The following is a 23,427-nucleotide window of genomic DNA, read 5'->3' on the forward strand; positions in this document are numbered from 1 at the left end:
GGGGGGGGGGGGTGTTGTGATCACACTGTCCTTGCTTCCCTCATCCAAGAAGGGAGCAGTTGTAGGGAATGCTAAACAAAAAACAGGCTATTTACACAACAGGTCAAGGCCGCAAAATGCAATGTAAGTCACTTCACAGTTGGGTTGTTCATTCATTCTTACCCGAGTCGTCCTTGCGCGGTTTGGTATAGTAATTCCTGATCTGTCTTGCATGTTCGTCACGGGACATGCAACAACTGAGCATTTTTTTTTGAATTTTCCCTATTAAAAGAAAATACAACCAATGTCAAGCATTCAAAAGACAACCTTGCAGTTTGTTTCCTCAGCGGGTGGTAAATAACAGCAGCACAAAGTCAAACGCTCCTGAAGTCATTCCATTTAGAATTACAAAGTCTTCAATGAAGCCACAAAAGTTGCTTGAAAACTGTTTCTAGTTGCTATTTTAAAAAAGTTACTAGAGTGGTCGAAGGTGACACACTGGTTAGCACGTCCGCCTCACACTTCAGAGGGTCGAGGTTGGAGTCCCCCTGTATGGAATTTACATGTTCTCCCCGTGCTTGCGTGGGTTTTCTCCAGGCACTCCGGTTTCCTCCCGCGCCCTGAAATCATGCATGTTAGGCTGATTGAGCACTCCAAAGATGGCCGCAGGTGTGAGTGTTGGTCTCTGTGTGCCCTGCGTTTCAGGGTGTTCCCCGCCTATTGCCCGATGACTGCTGAGATAGGCTCCAGCACGTCCGCGACCCCCGTGGAGACAAGCGGTACAGAAAATGGATGAAGAGCTGGACGGAAAGAGTGGTCGAAATATTAGCTGAATATAGTTGGAGAAAACAACTCCATCCGTCCATTTCTTCCTTGCAGTGACAGGTAAATTGAGTCTTCAGTTAACATTGCTGCATGGCTTTGATTGTGCAATGAAGAAAAAAGGAAGGAAAAGTAAAAAAAAAGCAAAAAAAAAAAAAAAAGCTCCATTTTGCTGGGAGATATATCCGACAGTGATGGCTATTAAATGCCCAGGAAGCCGAGTGAAATGTGAAACTTGGCTGCAGATTGCATTGTCAGGTCGCTTGAAAAACGAGAAATGGCAACGTTGCCCGCTGTCATTTAATCAATGTGAAGCCCTCTTGGGGAGAGGGCAACCCCCACCCCCCCTCCACCCCTACTCCTGTCCCCTGAATGAAAGGGGGGCTTTAAATGTCCCGACTTTCACTTCATAACTCATCTGAGTCACAGCAGGTGTCACGAAGGGGAACGTTGCAACTTGGGAGGTCCCCGAAAAACAACACCATCCATCTGGGTCACTCAAGGCTTCACAGAAAATCATTCTAAGGAAAGAAATCATCACCGGCGGGTTGCCCTTATTCACCAGGGATCAAAGTTGATATTTTTTCTATCCAAAGCGGCTCACGTTTGGATTAGAATCTGAGCTCGCCACCCTCTCGTATTTTCAGCTGGTGCGGTATCGCACGAACGAATGCATCAGGCTTGCGGTTGGCGAACCGCCGGTGTCAGTTTGTCTCGGCGGCTCTATATCTCGCAGCTAGCTCGGGCCCTGGGGTGCTCTTATCTCTCAAACAAACAGCTCCCATTCAGCAGCCCCCATCTATCTCACTGACATGTGCTTCCATGTTTGTTTTCTCTCGCCCGCTACGAGGCCGATGATATTGAGCGGTGTCGACAGAGCTCCCGCATTCATGCCGGATGAATCAATCACTGGCTCATGCTTAGTGCCGACACGCTTCTCCACTTCAGTCCGTCTTTTGGAAGTGGAGGGAGATTTTCGCCTACTATAGTTATTAGCTACTTTGAAGCTTCCGCTGACAGTTACCTAAAAAGTGTCCGATTTGAAAAAGGATTGGAATGATTTTCAAAATGAAGACATTTTTGTTTTTATTGTGTAATATAAGTAGTTTAGCCACATTCTTCAAACTTAACTCGACTCGAGGGTCAATTTTCTTCTGGCTACTCATCGTAATTAAAAACAAAATGTGCAAATGATTTCTGTGTATTTTAATAACCATTTATTATAAGTTCTGCATACAAGAAAAGAACACATGGCAGAAAAATCCCCAATTCCTGCCTGATGAAAAAAAGCCATCAAATATACAGACTCATTAAAAGAAACAAACAGCGTCATCACAAACGTAACGGTAACAGGTGAGAAAATATGATATCAGTTCAGTGAGCCAATCACATTTCTTGAAAAGACTTACATGAAAGCTACATTTATAAAATAGTCCCCATCATGAGATAAAGTCCGGCGAATGAGGATCTTCCCGTTCTGGAATGACGAGGAAGGGGTTTCTGCGAGGATTGCGCTCCAATAAAATTGCACCGCTGCTTCCTCCTGATGAGGCGATGCTCTGCTGCGAGGCTTTTCTTTCCGCTTCAGGACCGCCGTGCAATTCTTGAGTGATACGGAGCTCGCCGAGCTCCTGGATGAGCGGTTGGACGCCTTCTGGGGCTTGAGGGAGGATGTGGACGCTGCTCTCAGTTGACAGCGCTGTGGTTGCTCCCTCCTGTGGGACGGACGTGGAGACGGAGGAGTCGCGTTGAGGCTGAAGAGGGCCGTCCTTACACGACTCTCCTCCCCCTCCTCGGGATTTAGCGCAAGCTCGCTCTTCTGCTTCACACTCATCTTCTGCTTCGCACTCGTCATCTTCTTCCGAAGTGCTGGAACCGCTGGTGCTCTCTTCGTCTTCTTCGGCGACCATGGCGGCTGCCTCTTCTAGTTCCTCAATGTCCAAATCCAAATCTTTTTTGTGTAGGGAGATTTTTTGCAGCGCCGTGGCCAAGGCTGACAACTTCTTTGACCTACAAAATTAGATTTACACACTTGATTACTCAGTTGAAGGCGCCCGACTTCCGAGTCGGGTCCTTCGGTGTGACAACAAGTGCAGAGCTCGACAAATAGTGGCCGCCTGTATCTTTGGCAAAGTCACTGCTGCTAATCCCTCCTCATCGTTAAATGAAGCCACTAGAGTTGTTGACCTTACATTCAGCCTTCTCAAGTCATCCAATGTTCTCATTCATTATTTCAGTGACAAACTTTCAGAACTGCATTTTGGGCCAAACGTGCCGCCCCCTTCGCCATGGCGATTACGAGCCGACCTCTCTGGGTCACTGAGACTCAGACGGCGCCTGTTCAGGTTGGAGGAACGGATTTGGGCTCTGTCAGTGTGTGTGTGTGTGTGTGTGTGTGTGTGTGTGTGTGTGTGTGTGTTGGGACGGAGTATTTCCCTTTGTTGTCATTCTCATTTTCACACTCAGCTCCTGCGACCCACTCTTACTGTTCCCCACAACTCTTTACGATGCAGTCCTAGCAGGCTGCTTTAATCTCTGATGAGTCAAATATTTTTTGTGGGGACAAACTTAGGCTGTGCATACATTTGTACCTCAGTAGCGATCATGTAAAGAGATCTCATAAGTGAGCTGGTGCATAAAAGCATGCTCAAATGAATATAGTGTGGACTAGCTTTCACAGACCCCTGACTTCAAATTGGATTCGTCATTGTTGAACAGTCAATTTGAAAGTGATTTGGTCAAGCATGTCGCCAGCAAATTGGACCGCACCGGAAAATCTGCATATGTTCCGCAGTCCCTCTGCCCAGGATGGACACGTCAGATTCATCAGGTTCATTTTACAAATTCAAGGAAACTGAGTTCCAATTCTCATTGAACTGATGACGATGAGACAAAGCCCCGATGATGAAGATGGACTTGAACGGGGCTCGTCTCCAACAGTGCGATCGAGGCGGGTGAGGCTCCTGCCGAACCGCCACTTCAAACGCCGGCCCTGTATTCTCTTCCCCTCGTGGGAAGTCATTATTGAGTTAGCATTGGAGAGGCCGGCTTGTTTTCCCTCCCCTCCCTTGCTCTGTGGTGGGAGAAGCTTGGCCTGTGGTGAATACAAAGGCTGGGTCCAGGAGGGGGAGGGATAACGTTGTACACAAACCGGTCATTACTACGCCGCTGTTGTGGCTAGCCTTCATTAAACTGAGAAGGGCTGGCTGGCTCTTTCCAGCTTGGAAAAACTTTGGCTAAGACAAAGACGCCTCCATCTGCCAAAGTCTTTCAATGAAAACGGGGAGGAGAGAAAGAGAGAAAGACTTCAGATTCTGTGTATTCGAGTTCAATTACAGTCTGAGGGTTCTTTCATCCTTGTTTGAAAGAGAACCTCATCCAGCATGTCCGCCAGCACTCTCAACATAAAATGTGTCTTCAGGTGGATAAAGTAGACACTTCAAAATAGAAATACTTGAACCAAAGACGAGACATCCAGGGCTAAAAACAGAACAACCAAAAGAAAGTATACCATCGCAAATTAATAAATGAACAAATAACCAACCAACCAACCAACCAACCAACCAACCAACCAACCAACCAACCAACCAACCAACCAACCAACCAACCAACCAACCAACCAACCAACCAACCAACCAACCAACCAACCAACCAACCAACCAACCAACCAACCAACCAACCAACCAACCAACCAACCAACCAACCAACCAACCAACCAACCAACCAACCAACCAACCAACCAACCAACCAACCAACCAACCAACCAACCAACCAACCAACCAACCAACCAACCAACCAACCAACCAACCAACCAACCAACCAACCAACCAACCAACCAACCAACCAACCAACCAACCAACCAACCAACCAACCAACCAACCAACCAACCAACCAACCAACCAACCAACCAACCAACCAACCAACCAACCAACCAACCAAATAAATAAATAAATAAATAAATAAATAAATAAATAAATAAAATAATTTTCTGCACGTTGCCAAATTCCGAATGCCGCGCACAACCCGTCACAACTCTTCAGTAACATTTGCATCTCAGCCAAAATAACAAATACGCACCAGCATCAACACTCCCAAAAAACAGAATACGTAAGAAGAATAAGTAAGTGGGTGAAATCAAAGCAAACAAGTTGGAGATACGATCCATCGCTCCTGTGTGACTGAACACTGAAACATAAGACGGTCTGCTCAAGACAAAGAGCTGAAGTGGCCTCACGCAGGGAAGAAATCTGTGCTACTTGTCCGTGTTAGCTTGGAAATCCCATGTCTTCGTTCTAACCCAACTGGGCTTGTCGGCTCTCCTCTGGTGCCGAGGCAAACGTGAGATCAACACGCAGCGTTATTCATTTATAGAGTTCACAAAAGCCCTCCGAGAACTCATCTCATCCCCTCTGAAGTCATGCAAAACTGTTGACGGTCTGCCTGGTAATTTGCCAATGTAGCAAGCGGACGCTCAGTCAATGCTGGATTTTCTTTTTACAGATTTGCCCAGTTTGGGGGAATTCTTCATCACATCATCATAAGCCAGAAGAAATTGAGGTGGGGGGAAACTGGCCAGCTCTATAAAACGTTCTTTGCTGATTCCATACGCTTTGGGGAGTGCTCACTTCACACTTTGGCTCTGTATCTTCTGCTGGAACAATCCACAACATCTCTCATCATAAAACAAGACTCGTTTTGGCTTTCCTGAACAGACACGAGCATTCATAGCCGGCATCAGACTGATCCTCTGCTCCCGTGGCCTGCTGCATTCAAATCTCAGTCGCCTTTGTTTTGACTGTGAGCGTGCGAGTGTGTGAGAGTAAAAAAGAAGTGCCTGCCCTTTGGCTTAAATCACACTGAAACCTTTATGAGGTTGTAAATCTGAAAGCGATGTCTCTGCAGTCAGGGGGACTTTATGGGAAGAAATGCACGTGGGACGACACGGAGATGAAATAAATCAAGCCCCCCGAGAACGACAAACAAGCATTAATCGCCGTGCGCCATCATTTGAGACTGATCGTGTCTCGCCTCATCTGCGAGCTCCGACGAGATGCGGGCATGGAAGGCACCGAGGGTTGTGATGTAATCTCATCTTTCCGCTTAGCTCCCGAAGATGACTTACTTACATGACAAATCCCGCATGAGGGAATATCACGCAGAGACGGGCGAAAACAATGCTGTCAAGTTACACAAAAGGGCTGCAAATCGGAGGCGAGGCTCAAGTGTTCGGTTCACAGTTAGACACCTGTCGGCTCACGCAAGCCACGCTTAGAAAACGCTAATCCTAAATTGCAAAACAAAAATGAAAAACCTGGGGCTACAAGACTCGACCAAGTCTATCAATGTGCTTATCTGCCTGATGACCAGTAGTGAGACTCAACGTGTAAGGTCAAACTGACATTCTTTTTTTTTAAAATATAAACAAACAGAGAAGAGTGAAGGAGAAGCAGAGAGCTGAAATCTTTCTCGGGTGCCCCCAAGCCTCGGAGACAGATCACTTATTTTAAGTGAGCTGCCAGAGGAAGACAAAAACTCTCGCCAGAGTATATCTATTCTCTGCGCTTCGATCTCGGGAAGAAAGATATGCCACAGCCGATGAACAAAGCTTTCTACAATCTATCTCGACGCACAACTTCAGCTGCTTCACAGTAAATTCCAAAATTACTCTGCGAAAAATGTAAAAGGAAAACACGAGGAATGGGGGGGGGGGTGCTAAATCCCTCCAGAGCGTTTATAAAGCCGACATCTGGGCAGTCAGCCTACAACATCAGGCGCACATTTTTCAACTGGGCTTTTTCCAGACAAGTACACCGAGTTTGCTCAACTCCAGCCAAAAGTGAAACAGTTCATTATAGAGTCACAGGTTCACCGATGCACCGTAGATCAAGTGTGGAAGAATTATTCGAAAACAAAAGTGTTGATTTTGCTTTTTTTTTTTTTTTTTGCTGTGAACTGGTTCATGAACAAGGCTGAATCACTTGATGACTGACTGAATTTTTATGCAATTGTCCGGTATCTCACCGATCCAACTTTTTTTTCATCTTTGACTGGCTCGGCAATTCCGACAAATGACACCGCTAATCCTCTCCTCAAGATTGTCAATGCACCGCACGGACCGATCGGCGCTTCCCCGAGCTATCGAGCTAATTATTCGAAGATGAAGGTCGCATAGGTGCGTGTCTGTGCACGTGTACGTTATGACAACGTGTCGGTGGACTTACTTGATCTTCTGGATCCAGATACAGTAGTCGGTAATGTAGAGATCGTTGAGGATGTAAGCTGGGTCGTTCTGTCTGAAGACTTTGTGAATATCAAGCAGGCATTTGAGGATGCAGGCCTTCCCTAGACACGGGAACACAACACGGCATGCAAATGAAAACATTTGTATTCCTTACAAGGCACCCTCGGCTGCCGACAGACACGAGACGCATCGATAGGCTTGTAGCCCTCGCTTATACATCAAAGACAAGGGTGCGACATCAGAGCAAAATCCTATTAAGACAAGTGAGTAATTTAATCCAGAAGGTGTCTGGTCAACAATTCAGGAGGGGGGGGGGGAACGAGATCCGCGGAAAGAAAAATGCAGGACTGTTCTATTTTTGGTTCTGTCAGTTTAATTGGCGCTGGTGCAAGAATTTCTGTCAAAAACATGTTGGATTTCAAACAACAAAAAAGTTGTTTGAAGAACTCAGAGGCTTCTGTATTACATTTTGCAAATGTCTCGACAAACTCACTTCCTCCTGATGAACGTTTACGTCAGGTCTTCCTCGAAGTAGGTCAATTGTCAAGAAAGTTTTAAATACAAGAAGCGCGCAAGCAAGTCGATTTTTTTTTCATTTCTTTTCATGACAAAGTTTTATTTCTAGAATCATTCTGGAGGGATTCTGCAGTTCACGACTGATTTGTCTTTGAACTGACATAAATAGCGGCAAAATGTCACATGTAGGGATACTCTAGCTGCTATTTATGATTCTAACAGATGATTTGCTTCAATCCATAAATTAAACCACCAAAGAACGTTTCCCTTCAGTCTAGCATATAAACAGCCTTTTGATAGAACCAACAATCGACCGAGGGACGGAGAAAATGACATTCTCTACCTTTGCAATGCCAGGCCGCATTGTCTGAGACATTCCAAGCCAAGCCAAATAAGCACAACACTCTGGCAGTGTGGAAAACCTTAAACAAACATTTGGTTCTCGTTTAAGCGCGGGATCATATGCGGGGAACTCTGCCCTCAATGTCAAGACTTGGATCATGTGAGGCAAAAACACACACTTGCCTCCAAGATTCCATTTCCTTTTTCATGAGGAAAGCTGTTTGTTGACATTTAGAGGAGTAATTGCTCCAAAGAGCAGGTGAATGGCACATCCAACATGGTAATTTAATAGGATGAAATAAATAGAGATGCTATGTATTTCAAGGTTGGTAAAATGACCTTAGCTCACGGGCGTTCATCTGGTTTTGTCCAAGGGACCACCATTACAACCAAGAAGCAAGTCAGGGACCACTGCATTGGCAGAATATTATTTTAACTTGCAGCGAAGAAAGATAGACCTATTTATTTGCATCTGTATGTCTATTTTGGGAATCTCAGCTACATTTGACATAATTTGGATGGGTAACCTATTCACAAATTCAGCTGGAAAATAGTCTAAATTAAAAATGTATTTATTTTTTACAATTATTTTTCATTTCCAATTTTGTGGACGGCCTCAAAAACCGCCACGTATCACTAAAGGGCCGCGGACCACCAGTTGACAAGTCCGGCCTTACCTGATAAAAAATTGTTAGTCATAATGGTATTTATATTTCTTCTGATTATTCGAAGGTAAGGTAGAATGAAAAGGTGTTGATGGCATCACTCGCAGAATTCCATGCAAAGTTGCAATCAGGAGCTGGACATTCCCCAGAAATTACTGAATCTAAAATTGGACCCTTGTAAAATTCATCTTAAACAGAAGCTCAGCTAGGGGGGGGCAGAACTGTGTGTGTAACAAATCACGTTATTATTCCATCGCCGATTGAAGAAATGAGAAGTACATTTGGCTCGTGATTATTTTGGGCAACCTTGTCTTGATTATCTTGCAAAACGGAGGCTAAATATCATCCGGGCTTGTGGCAGAGGTTTCAGATAGACATTGAGTATGCACAACATGCTTTGAGGGTGCTAACAAGGTAGAGCGAGGCGAAAAGTGCGAGCAGCTGCTCTTTCTCTTGCTCTCCTGATCAACTTCTACTTGGACCTAATGAGGCGCACAAATGTGACTCTGGGGTTTAAAGGCATTTCATTTGCTGTCATTGACAGCAAATCAAATTTTTGACGGTAAGAAAAACTCACCTGAGCGTAACACTTTAGCTGCGTCGGAAACAGCAGCCGACACCATGGCAAAGTGTCGGTAGAGCGGATAGCACAAAACCCTCCTTCCGAACGACACCAGGACCTCCTGCAGAGAGCTGTACGTCTGAGGGACAGAGGGCACGACACTCACAAAAAATATCCAGCACAAAATCACATCAAGATGCAAAAGGCAGTAAACACGGGTTCAGCCAGACATTTTGGCCGCAGGGCTTCCCTCCGCCCCCCCGCTTTCCTTTTACACAGGCTCCTATTGGTGTTCATCACAGTCAGTGGTGTGCTAATTACTTTTAACAATCCCCTTCCATTTATTGAGCTGACAAAATAGGCGCTTCAAACTCCCACTGCTGCTCGGTTAGCCTCTTAATTGCTGCTTGTCTTTAAACACTGCATTCGCACTCACGTTGCGGCGCCGGGAGATTTTATCTCTTGTATTATTCTCCTTCATTCAGGCCTATTAAGGGAGCACTGTGAGCTGGGGCACGAGTGTCGACTCATTGGGGATCGTTCTCTCCCTCTGGATTGTTTAGCAGGAGTGCGGAGAAGGTGTGCTGCTGCGGGCGTCGCGCTCGAGTCACACCGGCGGTCCGCTGAGGACGAGAACCGTGCAGTAGATGGGGAGGAGAAGAAAAGGAATGCGACGAGTGCATACATTGTAAACAGCGCGCAAGGGGGGCTTGGCAGAGAAGAATGTGACGGAGTGATGAGCAGCCCGTGGGGAGGCTGTTGTTTACTCGGATGGCGCCACAGAGGAAGAAGACGGACAAACCCAGATCCACACACCCGTGTAGTTTCCGATCATCCTTCGAAAGATTTTTTTTTTTTCCTGTGTACTTATGAATATTACTCTCCCCTGATTGGTTGGTTGCTACCTACGCTGTCAGTGGCTTCAACTCGGCAGTGCACCAATTGCTGGTGACTGGAATTGAGACGCAAATTGGCCATTGAAAAAGGAACGCCGAATAATAACAATCTGTTTGGAATCTTAGATAAGTAACAGCTCAAATCCATCAAAGTGTAAAAAAATGACAATCTTTTTTGTTGAGGCTCGAAATGTCTCAATCAAACAAAAACAGAAAAATAGTAGTATTGCATTTATTATTTTTGGAGCAAGACGTACCTCCAGCCAACACAGAGTCCCACTGAGTTTTCTGATTGTCCATGGTGACTCCACCTTGCATAAAAGGGCAGATTTTTTTTTTAAAAATAGTCAAGTATTCTATTCATTTGGTAATACACAAAAAATGCAAAGTGCGCTAAAATATAAACATATAAAAAAAAGACAAATTGTTCAAATTGGATATAATTTGGGTTCAACGTTTTTCATGGATATTTTTGGGGTTAAATCGTGCCAATGTTCTTTTGCAATGGGAGACACCTTGCTCTTCTTGCCTCTGTGCGCTCACCTCAAAGCTGTGACAAAAAAAAGAGGCCTTTACTCAGCTCTCAGATACGCCACTAATCTCTTAAGGTCACCGATGAAATGGAAAAGTGGTCTTAAGGATTTGAGAAAAGAACACTCTGTCCTCTGAGGCTAAGTGCTGCTCAGGAGGAGTTGTCTCTTCACACATTTACGCGGCCACTTACGTTGTGCTCTCCCTCGGTGGAGCGCACTTCGTAGCAGTAAGCCAGAATCACGTCCACCAGGCTGAGCCACGCTTGGTAACGCGAAGTCTTGTCCAGCAGGTAGGATTGGTTGTTGAATTTTCTCAACTGCTCTTTCTCCTCGTCGCTGAACGGTGTAACTGCACGAGAATAATACGGACCGGGTGTTAAGAGTAAAATAAAGGTAATGACAATATGATGCAGTCCTAGAGAGAGTTTAAAAACGAATAAAACTCTCAAGAAGACGTCAATTCTACATTCCCCATCCGTGTACATTACATGCAGACTCAGCACTTCCTGTCTGGCTGCAGTGGGGGCTCAGCTCTGCTGGGGAAGGAGATTCCTGCTGCATTACATTGGCTCCCTGCAGACGCTACCTGACTCCATCCTTTGTGTGTCTAAGAACTGACACGACTTAGGCGGTAAGCACATCTGTTCGGGCGTTGGGTGTTGCAGAAATAAAAAAAAGTCCTCGACGAATATGGAAAACCTTTCCTGTCTTTGTAAGTATGAACATTTTCAAATTCAGCAGGGGATCAAATGATTGTTTTACTCACTTTACTTTTTTCGTTTACTTTTTCTATAACCTGTAGAATTCAATTTACAATTAAAAACAGATAAAAAAAAAGATGCCAAGAACATTATTCATTAATTAAAATTGCATTGTATAAGCCAATCAAGTCTTAAATTTGGGTGTAAAAAAAAAATGTGCTATTGTCAATGACATGATTATTCATTAAATAAAATTGGATTGTATAAGCCAATCGAGTCTTAAACTTGGGTGTAAAAAAAGTGAATGAATTCCTTTTTGTTTATATTGCTATTGTCAATGATTAAGAGTTTAATAATATAAAATTGTGAGAACCATTAGAGCAAACGCTGGAAAGAAGAGCAATCCGGATGGATTTACTTTCCTAATTCCTTTCATGCATGGTTATTTGTCTCTGATATGGAGCACATTAATTCTAATGGGCATTAACTCACAGCATATAAGGCTGACGGGAAATTAATTTTCCAACTAATGCCTCCAGTTGGACAGGCAGCCTGTCTCTTCAGCGCTCGCTGCAGGTCCAGATGGCCTAATAACTTTGGGTAAATATTAGGGATGAAAATTGGAAGCACCAGAAACATTCAAATGCACAATGAGCAAAACAAATGTGATAGCTCTTCAGTAGGAACACAGCCAGACCAATTTGACAAGGTACAAACAATTCTTCCTCAGATTTGATGAATCAGGGTCAACGTATGACCTTGTGTCAGGTCTACAAGTGTACATACTTTCAATCTTAAAATGAGATTGTGCAGTGGTCAGCCTAAATGTGGTCAAAGGTCAGCGTTTTCCAAGTGGCATCTAAATCCAGCTTGAGTGGGCAGTGAGAGGCCAGGCAGGCTGTCAGGTCCATTTAGGCTGCAGCGGCGGCGGCGTCGTCTGAATACGGACGGGCCTCCGGTGGACAGCTGGGGCCTGTCGCTGCACCGCCCGCGCAGCACAAAGGCTCCACTTTCTACTTCATTAGCACTAGTGTCCGCACCCATCTGTCAGGTGGCATATACGTCAAGCCACAGCACCAGAGAAAGAGGCCTGGTGCAGATGTAAAAAGGGACCTCAAGAGTCGAAAGTCAAAATCTGACAACGAGCTCTTAAATTCAGGCTGATGTCATTGTGGTTCATATTTCCACCTGATCTCTTAAAATGGGGTTACAAAAACTTTGGGCTGTGTTGACTCATACTTGTATTCGGGTCCTCTCGTCTGGACCAAGAAGCACGGTGCACATATTTGGTCCAGTTCACTTAGCGTGGACGAGCTAAAAGTGCGAGCTCCTGTGACAATGTTATCGCTTTAATCTAAATCCGCTCGGGATCTTGCAGCGGCCACGCGCTACATCTAAGCTGTAACTGTGAGCCATGCGCCTTCTTAAATCGTGCCGGTATTAGCAGACTGCGAGATGAGCTGGATAGCACAATTAAAAAAGGCTCTTGGCTATGGCTGAGGCCTAGAAAGAAATTAAGTCAGGACGCTCCTGCTATCAAAGAGCTCATATCGGTCGTAGTTAATGAGCAATTGATTTTTAGATGGATGGCGAGAGATCATAAAAGCCACTTGGAACTTTGGAAGGAAGCGGGATGCTTGTCGCATTAAAAAAATGGCAGAGATACATTTCTTTAAGGGTGAAGCGGTGATTGAGTGAGGTCCAAGTTCAAGCACTCATAAAAGGCAAGTGTCATTGCCACTGAAGTGCCCCGGGGCATTTTAGGCGCGGCTGAGCTTTAACCCTCCTCGAGGTGGACCGGAAGAAGACCGATGTGTCCTCTGGGGATTTGAAATAGTGTATGAGAACAATGTTAGCGCTCTCTTGAAGAGAAGAAAACCCCCACCAGTTAAATCCATTTGGGTAATACAAAGAAGGGCCATATTGGAGGTCGTTCATTGGGCTGAAAGAGAATTGACAACAATGCGGCCATGCTTTCTTACTTATCTGCTAATTTAATTTATGCCACCTTCTAGAAGCCTTAAGAACTCACGTATGATTTGCTTTCAACACACGAGGCTATATAAAGGCTTGCAACACATTTTAGATCACACAAAAGTAGAAATCACTTTTTTTTTTTACAGATTATAGATTATATTTAAACATACCAAGCTCTTCTTCCTGCTCGGGTGATGAACAAAGGTTTGTCCACCATGGTCTGAATTTCAACAGTCTTTTTATCTCGTCGTCTTCAAACAAATCAGCTCTGCAACAATACCAAATACTTCAGTGGAGAGTCAAGACGTAAAAAGAAAGAAATGGGGGTTTGGTTTTGGCTAGGCTTACAGGTAATGATCAGAGGAAAAATCCGAAGCCTCCGCCACCAGCCGCGCTTGCCTCCTCTCAGCTTTTGTTGTACTGTCTGGGTTTTTAACATCTATCACATCACTCAGTTCTTCCTGTCAGAACAATCGACTAATTTAAGATCAATATTGATCGAACGATCTGCACAAGGGGTGTTATTCATTTGTTTTACCTGTAATCTGGCAAACACTCCAGCCCTCTTATTACCAAAGCCATATTTCTGCAGGCCATTTAGCTCCTCTTCAGATCTCTCAACATAAACTTCCTGCTCAACCTGCCAGTCAAACTCCTCCTCATCTTCTGCTTCGGCATGGGCCGCACTTTCGCTGCAATCTTAAAAAAATCAAATCAAATCAAACACTGATTTCAACACGAGTCACGGTCTATTTTTACTCACAAACGCGTGTAAATGAGCGCCGGCTGCCGATGACACATTGCTGCAACTTACCTGGGCTGATGTCCTCCAACAGAGGCTTTGCCGAACGGGAGCCTCTGGGGGCGAGGAGACTTGTCAGCATCTGGAGGCCTTCAAAGTGTTCTCCAGCTATTTCTTTCGGGATCTGTACAGTGAACAGACCTGAAAAGGACATCAAGCCTTTTATTAGTGATAAAAAGACAGAGAATCTGAATTTCCTTACAATAATGTATATGACTTCAGTTTTGAAACCATTGTTATAAAAATAACAGTTCCTCGTGATACGTCTGCACAAGCGCACTCATTAGTGGAGATTTATTAGCAGATGTTACAGGATTATTTTAACGCAGCATGTCAACTAGGGCCATGCTAACAGACGGTGTCAGCGTCAACGAGACAGATGTCATCATTAAGACAACTTCATTACAACTGATTCGATGAAACAGATCAAAGTGCCCACGTTACTGTATATCGAAAACATGATGCCAATGGTCATTAACATGTAATATATTCAAAAATAAGATTCCACAAGCCCACCTGCCACTGTCGTACAGCTAGACACTACGCACTTTGTAATGGCATGTTACAAATGATCTCAGTGGACTTTTAAATGGACTGGAAAATCATGATCATCTTGTTAATTTAGCTCACTTGATTGACTGAAGTGCGCACTAAAAAGGCCACAGGGAACAGTCACTGACTGAGTGGAAACATGACTCAGCAAGGTGCAATTTTCCTCTGCAGAGAGTTCAAAGTGAAAAACAGTAATGCACAATATTAGAAGAGGATGGGCTGCCTCATATATTTTGCCCTCATCAGTTCAATGCTTTTAAATAGATTTTATACAGCCCAGGGTGCCAACTGGGGGGGAAAAAAGCCAGTGGCCCTGTCACCTCGGTTCTGTAAATGCTCCAATAAAACATGCACGTAATTCTCATTAAAACTCTTTCGCCCGGTTGTGTTATTACAAACCTTTATCAATGTCAAATGTTGCCTTTTCTCTTCCATCTTCTACTACCCTTCCTGGAAGTGTTAACCTAAAAATAAAATGAGACAGATGTTTAACCTGTATTTCTTGCTAGTGATGCCCAGAAAAAGGTCATGACATTCTAATTACACCTCTGTAATCCAATCCATCTTTATTTTTGATAAGGCTGATAAACTCACCTCAGAAAGTACGGTTTGGCATATAATTTGATTTCTGTTCCTTCAATGTAGAGGTCAAACTCTGCCGTTCTGGTGTAGGGTACACGGACTGAGAGGATAAGGTACTCAGGATCCTGACTCAAGTCAAATGCAGGAGTTATCATTGTGAATATTTCTGTGATAAGGACCTGCGGGAGAAAGGACGAGAACGCTGTCAACACCGGTTGGAGAGCAGCTGACTGTAGTGCGCCCCTGTGTGGTTCTCCCCATTTTCAATCTTGCCGTTTCTCAACCCTTCGCCTGCAAAATCAGTTGTAGTTACATTGTATGGCTTGTATTCAGTGCATAATTGAATTATTTATCAATTGAGATTACAGATTATTAGCACACTATTTCAACATAAATTGAGCCCACTGCGCCCCTAAACACCGACATTATAGTGAATAGTGTACATATGAAAGAGGTTTACATGATCACATGCACACCGAATTCAAAGAAATCCCCAGAAAACGATTATGAAATCAACGCTGTGTCCATAAGTTAAATCATTCCTCATCTCTCTGCTTAGCACATCAGAAGTGACAGTTTTTCAATGGGAGTTTTGTTTATCCTGACCACGTTGATAGCAGCGCGAGGAAACTCGGCGAACAGAGTAACAACACGAATTACAAACAATGATCTATTTCCACTCATAGAGCAGTAACCCGTTTTACCGGACTGTCGTTAGCATATAATACAGTTAAACAGCAAAAGTGTGACTGCACTCACCAAAAGCAAAGCTCACTCACGCGGCCAGCCCTGTCTAGGCTGCCATGTTTTACCGTAATGAACCGTGTACACGGTCAACAAGATATCGTATTCACTTGTCGATTTGTTTTGATCCTTTGATCATTTGAGTCAACTCTTGTTTTGTAGTTTAGGTTTAATCACGTCTCTCAATTTCCCCTAAGGCAGTTGGCCTGGGATAGGCTCCGGAAGACAATAGTTTAATCACTGTGTAAAAAAAAAAAAAAGACCAGTTTTGAAATAGATGCGGTAGTATTGCTTTGTTTACGGTAAAGATGGACAGACCACGCCCCCGCCGTGTAACTGAATGGGCTGTGAGAGTCCTCACCGCTCTCCATCATCGTCATGATGAGCAGCATCGGATTCCAACCGAGGATACGCAACAAAATGTCAACTCTGGCGACTCTCCCTCCACCGCAGACAACATGAGCAAAGTCCTGCGTGCTCCTTCCCCCCGGAACACGTCGTTCTCGCCATGCGGATCCACTGCAAAGTAGTTGTGATCGCTCTATGTTTCGGAGTTGTCCTACTTTTCTACTTTTGGGGAGGCAATGTCGCGGACGGTCCGCCGCAGAAAGAAGTTGCGGTGGAGGGGAGCAGGAACTCTTTTCCGTCGTCGGTCAAGCGCGATCACGATATTGTTTCAAAGTTGGCGAGGAAATCTCTCACGGTGCCCGGGGTGCGCGCGGAAGATCTCCCCAAGGGACGAAATAACGCTAACAAAGTGATTAAGCGAGGGGGCAACGTCAACGCAAAGAGGTGAGGCAAATGTTCTTTCTCCGAGTGATCCTTCCTTCCACGTTTGCATGTGGGCGAATCCAATTTCAAAGATAATGTTACCACGAGCGCATACACAGTTTACACTCACCAATGTCAGCTTGGTTGACTGTAACTGAGAATCCCGCTGTTGTAATTAAATGTCTGACGCTAATGTAGTAGAATACGTTATTCATATGTGGAGGAGTGGTTGTTTATTTTCACAGAGGGCACAGTGATGTTGCCGATGACCTCGAAGCCTTGCTCGTATCACCTTTTGACATTTAAATTTTAAATTGACCCTGGGAGAGAAAATCTCCAAAATACATATATTTAATGTATCTAATATTATTACTCTTTTTACTATTATTATTATTACGATGATTATTATTATTGTTATTACTTTATAATTAGACATACCTGCTTTTTTTGTGTAGTTGGCATTGTCAAGATTGACATTGATAAGAGTCTACAAAAAATGAACAAATGAATGGATGAGAACAATAGTCATGGGCGAATACGATATTTTTGTGTAATCTGCCGATACCAGCCACAGATGCTAAGCACTTTCACGTAGCAGACACTTACAGACAGGTAAACACCCGCACTGATGATATCTAATACAAGAGCAGAATATAAAAATATAGTTGCTTTGTCATTGCAGTCATAAACATATTGATAAATATGAAAAACCGAGAGTGTCTTGTTGTCAGCTTTGATCGGTTGAAAATACAGGAAATGACCTTGCATCTGCTCAAAATTTGTCGATTTGAGCAATTCAAGGGTAGAGCCATTGAATTGTACCAGCTTCTTACTATACCGTATAGCCTATAGCAGCTATAGGCTCCTTCAAAGCCTGCAGAATCCTACTTTGCCACCAGGCAATATGTATTCTCCTCCAAAGCCCGACTGCAGGTTGGAGACACTGCTGCTGAGATAAAAGCCATCAGGGCCTTTCACAGAGAAAAGGACCTTTGTGTCCGCCCAGAAGCCACACTCTTCCATGTGTGCTCGCCGCTGATAAGGGAAATAAGGTGGAGGGGGTGTCATTCGGTGCCGTTAAAAAAAATAAAAAATAAACGCTTACGGGTTTGGGACTTCTGTGGTCGGAGACACGTACAGAGCACTGAGTCAAAGCATTTGCAGTGACTCTTTCGTCAAACTTTAAGATGTTGTCTGTTATTGCTCCAATCTAGCATGTGTTTCTCACATCGATTTACATTTTAATCTTTCAAAATGAGCAGGCCTGTTTCCTGGCAATATGCTCAATCGACAAACATCCCTGTTTTCGCAAGTCCTATCATTTCCTCTCGACACATTGCACGGCTTCCTCTAGCTAAAAATACAATGTGGAGCTCCATCTGCCCGACCAGGCTCAAGACATTACACGTCTCATACCATCAATCACACAATCACCCCGTTTATGAAATGCTACACAAAAAGGGTTTCAAGTTTTGGCTGATCAGTTTCTAAGCAGCTGTTGCACAGAGGGATGACGGAAGTCTGTAAATTGAAATGTACCTCGTAGTCTGGCACAGTACATAACTGAATTGCAGTACTCTCATTGTTGTTGATGTTTTACTTTGAAAATATCTTTAAAGGTTTCGCTTTTTTTTGTCCATTGTGCTGATTTGAAGCCAACGCCAGTTTTCTGCTTGCTCAGCAGCAGGCATTGAATTCATTCCTTTTGTTCCTCTGCTGAGCTTTTTTGACAACTTCCAGATGTTAGGAACGAAGTCATGAAACAAACCCGTCATGTGTACTTTGTTAATGAGACTCTTGAAAGAAAATAGAAGAATGGTGTGTGTGCCTGCTTGCCTGCGTATGTGTGTGTGTGTGACTTTTTTCTTGCCTGACCTCGTGCAACATCTTTTTCTAATCGTTGACAGAAACTGGGACTTAAATCATCTTGCTGGCGAGTAGGATTGTGTTTTGTTCATGCTTGTCAAAGCATCATCATCCTTCAAGGTGTGACAAATTTCCCAACTTTACACTAATCCTAAACTACATTTCAACATTGTGCCTCAGGCAGCCAAAATGGTGACGTGCTTAGAGGCAAAACCCTGCCAACATTCTCTCTTTTCAACTCATTTTAGGCTGATGATGCTTTCAAGGAAACATGATACCAAATGTTGTATTGAAAACATCCGGATGATCATTTTAATTGATTAAAAACAAAGGAAAAAAACTGGTTTTTAGCAACCCCCAGCATTCGTGCAAGTGTTTTCGCAGTGTAGTGGGAGATATTTTATACCGAATGTTTTGATTGAAATATGGTAGTCGCACTGTGTAGTAGTAAAACGAAGAAGCAATCTGCATCAGCAAAAGGCAAAAATGAAAAGAAATGAAGAAGCAGCGTGAAAAGTTTCACACATAAAACACTGCACACAAAAAACAAAAGGAGGTGGATGATGCCAAGGCAACTTACCACAGTAGGGAAAAAACAAATCAAAAACAAAATAGCACAAAAACACAGAAGACAAAATGCAAAGCACGTGGACTTTTATTCGACTTTTCAACAGACTGACAAAAAACTGGGCAAGTCATTTGGCATCAGCCCTCTGATGCAACTGCCCTTAAATAACAGCGCCCACCCGTGTTCGCCAGTACCCTGCAATAGACGGACAACAAAATATCTGACAACAAACATGACAGTTTCAGAGCGAAACAAGCAAGAAAGACAAAAAAAGTCAAAGAACAATAAGAGAATAAAATAGTTTGTCAGGGAAGGAAGGCAGCGTGCAATGAGTTACCAATAGGATAGGACGGGGCAGGACAGGTCGACCATGTTACAGTGTCTCTTATTTATTTGTGTATTTTTAGCAAAACGGGACGTGCGACGGCCAGGCGCCCCCGCAAAGAGGAATTCATGCACTTGGCCATGGTGGCATGTGGAAATCGTGTCGAGGAGACGTCGACGCTCATCAAATCGGCTGTCCTGTTCAGCCTGAAGAAGATCAAGGTTCATATTTTTGCTGAGGACCCATTGATCCCGCAGTTTAAAGAAAAGGTAGACTGCCTCAGAAATCCATTAACCAATTATATATTATTTTGATGTATTCACTTGGATTTTGACTTGGCAAAAAAAAAAAAAAAAAATTGACATAAAACATTTCCTTGCAGGGAGCTAACGTTCACTCCGGTGGGTAATATATGACATCAAGATCGGAGCGTTTAGAAGCGTGCTTTCAGAGCTTCTCAGGCTGTCACATAAGCCTTTTATCGCTACACTTGGGTGTAATCTATCACCTGACAACCTGCTGTGCTCCACCAACCCGCATCACTTCAATGTCACCTTTAGAGAGGAGCCACAAAAGATCTGAGACGTACGCTAATTGTGACAAAGGTTTCGGGGACATCAATTTAATTAGTGGCTGCTTTGACCCAACAACCTCAAAACAGTAAACCAGCTTCAATTGTTTTGGACAATTATGCTTTCAGCTTGTTGGAAATAATTGTTCAAATGTCCCAACTGGCTGAAACATTTATATTCAAAGGGAACCAGTTCTTTAGGATAAACTGTTCAATTGACGGGACACTTGATGATGTCACTCGAAAAATATCCACGTGTACGTTGAAGAAGTTGCATCTCTCGCAGTTCCGCCAGTGGCCTGGATTCATCACCGCCAAGTTCAAGTACAACCTGTACCCAATCACCTTCTCAGTGGGGAACGCCGACGAATGGAAGAAGCTCTTCAAGCCGTGCGCCGCTCAGAGACTCTTTCTTCCTGTAAGGCGGCAAGATTTTTTTATTACGCTGTGCATAATGTGATTTAAATCCTCATAACTAAATGCTCCTTTGATGTTTTATGGGTTTTTTTTTTCCCCCCTAAGCTCATCACTCTAATAACTTAGTGTGTGCTTATTGATGAGTTTTTATGTGAAATGAACAGTCTCATGGGGCTGGACTGAGACATTTCATCAAGTGGAAAGCTGCGCGCCGTATTGATTTTCCTTTTCAGCTGGTGTTCATGGAAATAGCAACGGCGTGACATAATGAATATATTGCAGGACGGCCAAATCCATAAACCTATTTCTCTTCCTGCAAACGAGTCAATATAATGTTAGACCATTTTCCGCTTAATCGGGAAAGACTAATCAAGAATGTGATGAGCTTTTGAATGAGTTGTTTACAAAAAATCCCCATAAATGGGCCTCAGCACGCTCTTGTGCATTTTGGGCTCGTCCAGGCTAGCAGCAAGGCCTCGCTCAGCTTGCCTTTTGTGATCTCGTATTTCCACCTCAGGTCATCCTCAAGGACGTGGACTCGTTGCTGTACGTGGACACCGACGTGCTGTTCCTGCGACCCATGGATGACATCTGGAGAATGCTCAAGTCCTTCAACAGCAGTCAGCTGGCAGCAATGGCTCCGGAGCACGAGATCCCCAAGATCGGCTGGTACAGCCGCTTTGCACGGCATCCTTTCTACGGCATCTCAGGGGTCAACTCGGGAGTCATGCTGATGAATCTCACAAGAATCCGCAGCACGTTGTTCAAGGTCAGGCCGAAATGTCGCCTGAAGCTTTGCGATTACCACGCGAGCATTACAGACTTCAATAATGCAAATGCACTCCTTCTTTGATGATTTGTTTTGTGGTAAAAAGCAGCTGTGGAGTTGTGCCTCAGTAGACTGTGTTGATATTTCAGAACGGCATGATCGCCACTGGCCTATCCTGGGAGGAACTTTTGCACCCACTTTATCAGAAATACAAGAACCACATCACATGGGGAGATCAGGACCTCCTCAACATTATATTTCACTACAATCCAGGTCGAGTCAGAAACCTGATACATATATAATTTGCTTTTTTTGTTGTTGCAATATATAGTTTATTTTAATTTCAGGTTGAATTATCCATGGACATATTTTCAAAATCTTCCAATATATTTTCTCCCCTGACTTATAAAAGTGTGTGTTGCACCTCCCATAGATTTGAATAATTTTGTTTTTGTCTTTGCCAGAGTGTCTATTTATCTTCCCGTGCCAGTGGAACTACAGGCCCGATCACTGTATGTACGGGAGTAACTGCAAAGGAGCTGAACAGGATGGCGTGTCCATCCTCCATGGCAACCGGGGAGTCTATCATGATGAGAAGCAGCCGGCCTTCAAAGTAGTTTATGATGGAATACGTGATGTAAGTATCTTGGGAGATCTACGTTTTACTGTTGGAACTCCCCCAAATGCACCCAAAATTGGATAAGCACGACTGAATAACACAAACAGAATCTGTAATACCACACAAGACTGGCACTGAATCTTAATTTGCACTCCATCAACACTCCCCTTGTAATAGTGTTTTTTTTACTGAAATTTATCAGGGGTGTGTTCACTTTCTATATGTACTCTCATTTGTTAGCCAAGGCTGATTTTTTTTCTTTCTTACGCAGTAGAATCCAACATGTTACAATTTCAAAGGGCCTGCATAACATATTGAGATTAGTTCTTTGAGCTGAGCTGCCAAATATATAACGTACACCACCATGCAACTTTTACTTGTGTAAAAAAGAAAAAAAAAAAAACAGTTTTTCTGACCGGAGCTACCCTGCTGAGATAAGAGACTTGAAGTCTGGCAAGCACATCACGAGAGTAGAGATCCAGTCACGCTATTAGAATCTGTAAATAACATAATTGTTGGTGGTATGAATGAATTAAAAAAAGAAACAGTTTTGCTGATGACGCGGCGTGATCTCGTTGCAGTTCCCCTTTGACGACAACATGTTCCAGTCACTCTTCTATCCCATCCAGGCCAAATTTTTAGACACGGTCAACACCCTATGTGGTCGAATCCCACAAGTCTTCCTGAAGCAGATAGAAAAGACCATGAAGAAGGTGTTTGAGGAGAATGTGATTCGACATATCAGGCCACACGACTGACTGTCTGTGCCGTGGACTTCCTATCAATGTGACCAACAACGAGGCCTTGGACCACTTTGTGAAAAACTGATATTTCCTGAACTGTGGTTATGAACAGGAACGTTCCACGGATTCTTGTGACCATTTTCTTATGTTCACTACTCATGTTGACGTTGTGGTCGGACAACCTTTGATTTATATTATCGTGCACTACCAAATTGCAAAGGATGTATGTTTTCCTCATGAATTCATCTCAGTAATTACACCTGATTGTTGGGCACAATGTTATTTTTGTCATTAACTTGACCCAAAAAAACAAACATTCATGTGCTAACAGAGAGCTATCCTCTAAAAGAAAGTCCGCTTTTGAAATTGGAGCGTTTCACTGTTATTTAGCAAAGTGTGAATGTTGTACGAAAATGGGCTTGCACCCCTGTGGTTGGTGACCCTGCCCTGACCGGAGTATTAAACTACAGTACAAATGCAGCTGCAGAGTTTTTTGTTACATGTGGAATATTGAAATGCACTTTTGATATTATGTTTTAGTGAAGGACTGAGTAACATTACGTCCATTTGGCACTCTGTTCAAATGGATCATAACCAAAAGTGCAAGCGTTTGAAAGAACTGCAGCAGACCGTCATATGAATGTTGTCTGTCCTGTTTACTCTCAACAAAATGAACTCTTGTGATATTTGTCTTTGAAAGGGATAAATCTGTTTTCATTGTTGTAATGTACCTTACATTTGATTGTGATGACAGTATATTTAATCATTGAAACTGGAACCTGATCAGGCTTGGACAGTCAAAATGTGTTTTTGAATAAAACAAAGCAAAGGAATGAGCCTCAGTGGCATGATTTATTGGAATGT

General features: G+C 43.6%; 2 protein-coding genes across 4 annotated transcripts; one reads left to right on the top strand and one right to left on the bottom strand.

Annotated features, from left to right (window-relative positions):
* Positions 1-1,976: 1,976 nt before the first annotated feature.
* On the bottom strand, positions 1,977-16,298 carry shq1 (SHQ1, H/ACA ribonucleoprotein assembly factor). Of its 3 annotated transcripts, none has more exons than XM_085924447.1 (12): positions 16,276-16,298; positions 15,183-15,349; positions 14,988-15,052; positions 14,049-14,177; positions 13,773-13,933; positions 13,583-13,695; positions 13,405-13,502; positions 10,748-10,905; positions 10,281-10,334; positions 9,143-9,266; positions 7,023-7,143; positions 1,977-2,811 (listed from the first exon to the last, which is right to left on the bottom strand). In XM_085924447.1, exons 2-12 carry the CDS (start codon positions 15,323-15,325, stop codon positions 2,241-2,243), a joined length of 1,737 nt encoding a protein of 578 aa, XP_085780573.1. In that variant the 5' UTR covers positions 15,326-15,349; positions 16,276-16,298; the 3' UTR covers positions 1,977-2,240. The 3 variants fall into 3 exon arrangements, with proteins under 3 accessions (XP_085780573.1, XP_085780571.1, XP_085780572.1); XM_085924445.1 differs by lacking the exon at positions 16,276-16,298 and adding an exon at positions 15,930-16,091; XM_085924446.1 differs by lacking the exon at positions 16,276-16,298 and adding an exon at positions 15,631-15,879.
* gxylt2 (glucoside xylosyltransferase 2) lies at positions 16,288-23,390 on the top strand. Its single transcript, XM_085924448.1, has 7 exons — positions 16,288-16,706; positions 19,527-19,713; positions 20,302-20,433; positions 20,950-21,201; positions 21,351-21,474; positions 21,666-21,838; positions 22,402-23,390. The coding sequence occupies exons 1-7, from the start codon at positions 16,423-16,425 to the stop codon at positions 22,576-22,578; spliced, it is 1,329 nt and encodes a 442-aa protein (XP_085780574.1). The 5' UTR covers positions 16,288-16,422; the 3' UTR covers positions 22,579-23,390.
* Positions 23,391-23,427: the final 37 nt, after the last annotated feature.

This window comes from Syngnathus leptorhynchus, chromosome 11 (genome assembly GCF_054491065.1).
Source record: "Syngnathus leptorhynchus isolate UIUO chromosome 11, UIUO_Slep, whole genome shotgun sequence".
In the NCBI taxonomy this organism is placed as follows: domain Eukaryota; kingdom Metazoa; phylum Chordata; class Actinopteri; order Syngnathiformes; family Syngnathidae; genus Syngnathus; species Syngnathus leptorhynchus.

Bases quoted from the DNA above. Each gene is read 5' to 3' on its own strand.
- shq1 (XM_085924447.1), bottom strand. From the start codon at position 15,325: ATGATAACTCCTGCATTTGACTTGAGTCAGGATCCTGAGTACCTTATC. The intron at 14,178-14,987 runs GTTTGTAATAAC...TGTCCTTTTCAG, and splicing joins AACATTTGACATTGATAAAG to GTCTGTTCACTGTACAGATC. The intron at 13,503-13,582 runs GTAAGCCTAGCC...GTATTGTTGCAG, and splicing joins TTTTCCTCTGATCATTACCT to AGCTGATTTGTTTGAAGACG.
- gxylt2 (XM_085924448.1), top strand. From the start codon at position 16,423: ATGCGGATCCACTGCAAAGTAGTTGTGATCGCTCTATGTTTCGGAGTT. The intron at 16,707-19,526 runs GTGAGGCAAATG...GTGTATTTTTAG, and splicing joins GGCAACGTCAACGCAAAGAG to CAAAACGGGACGTGCGACGG. The intron at 19,714-20,301 runs GTAGACTGCCTC...CATCTCTCGCAG, and splicing joins TCCCGCAGTTTAAAGAAAAG to TTCCGCCAGTGGCCTGGATT.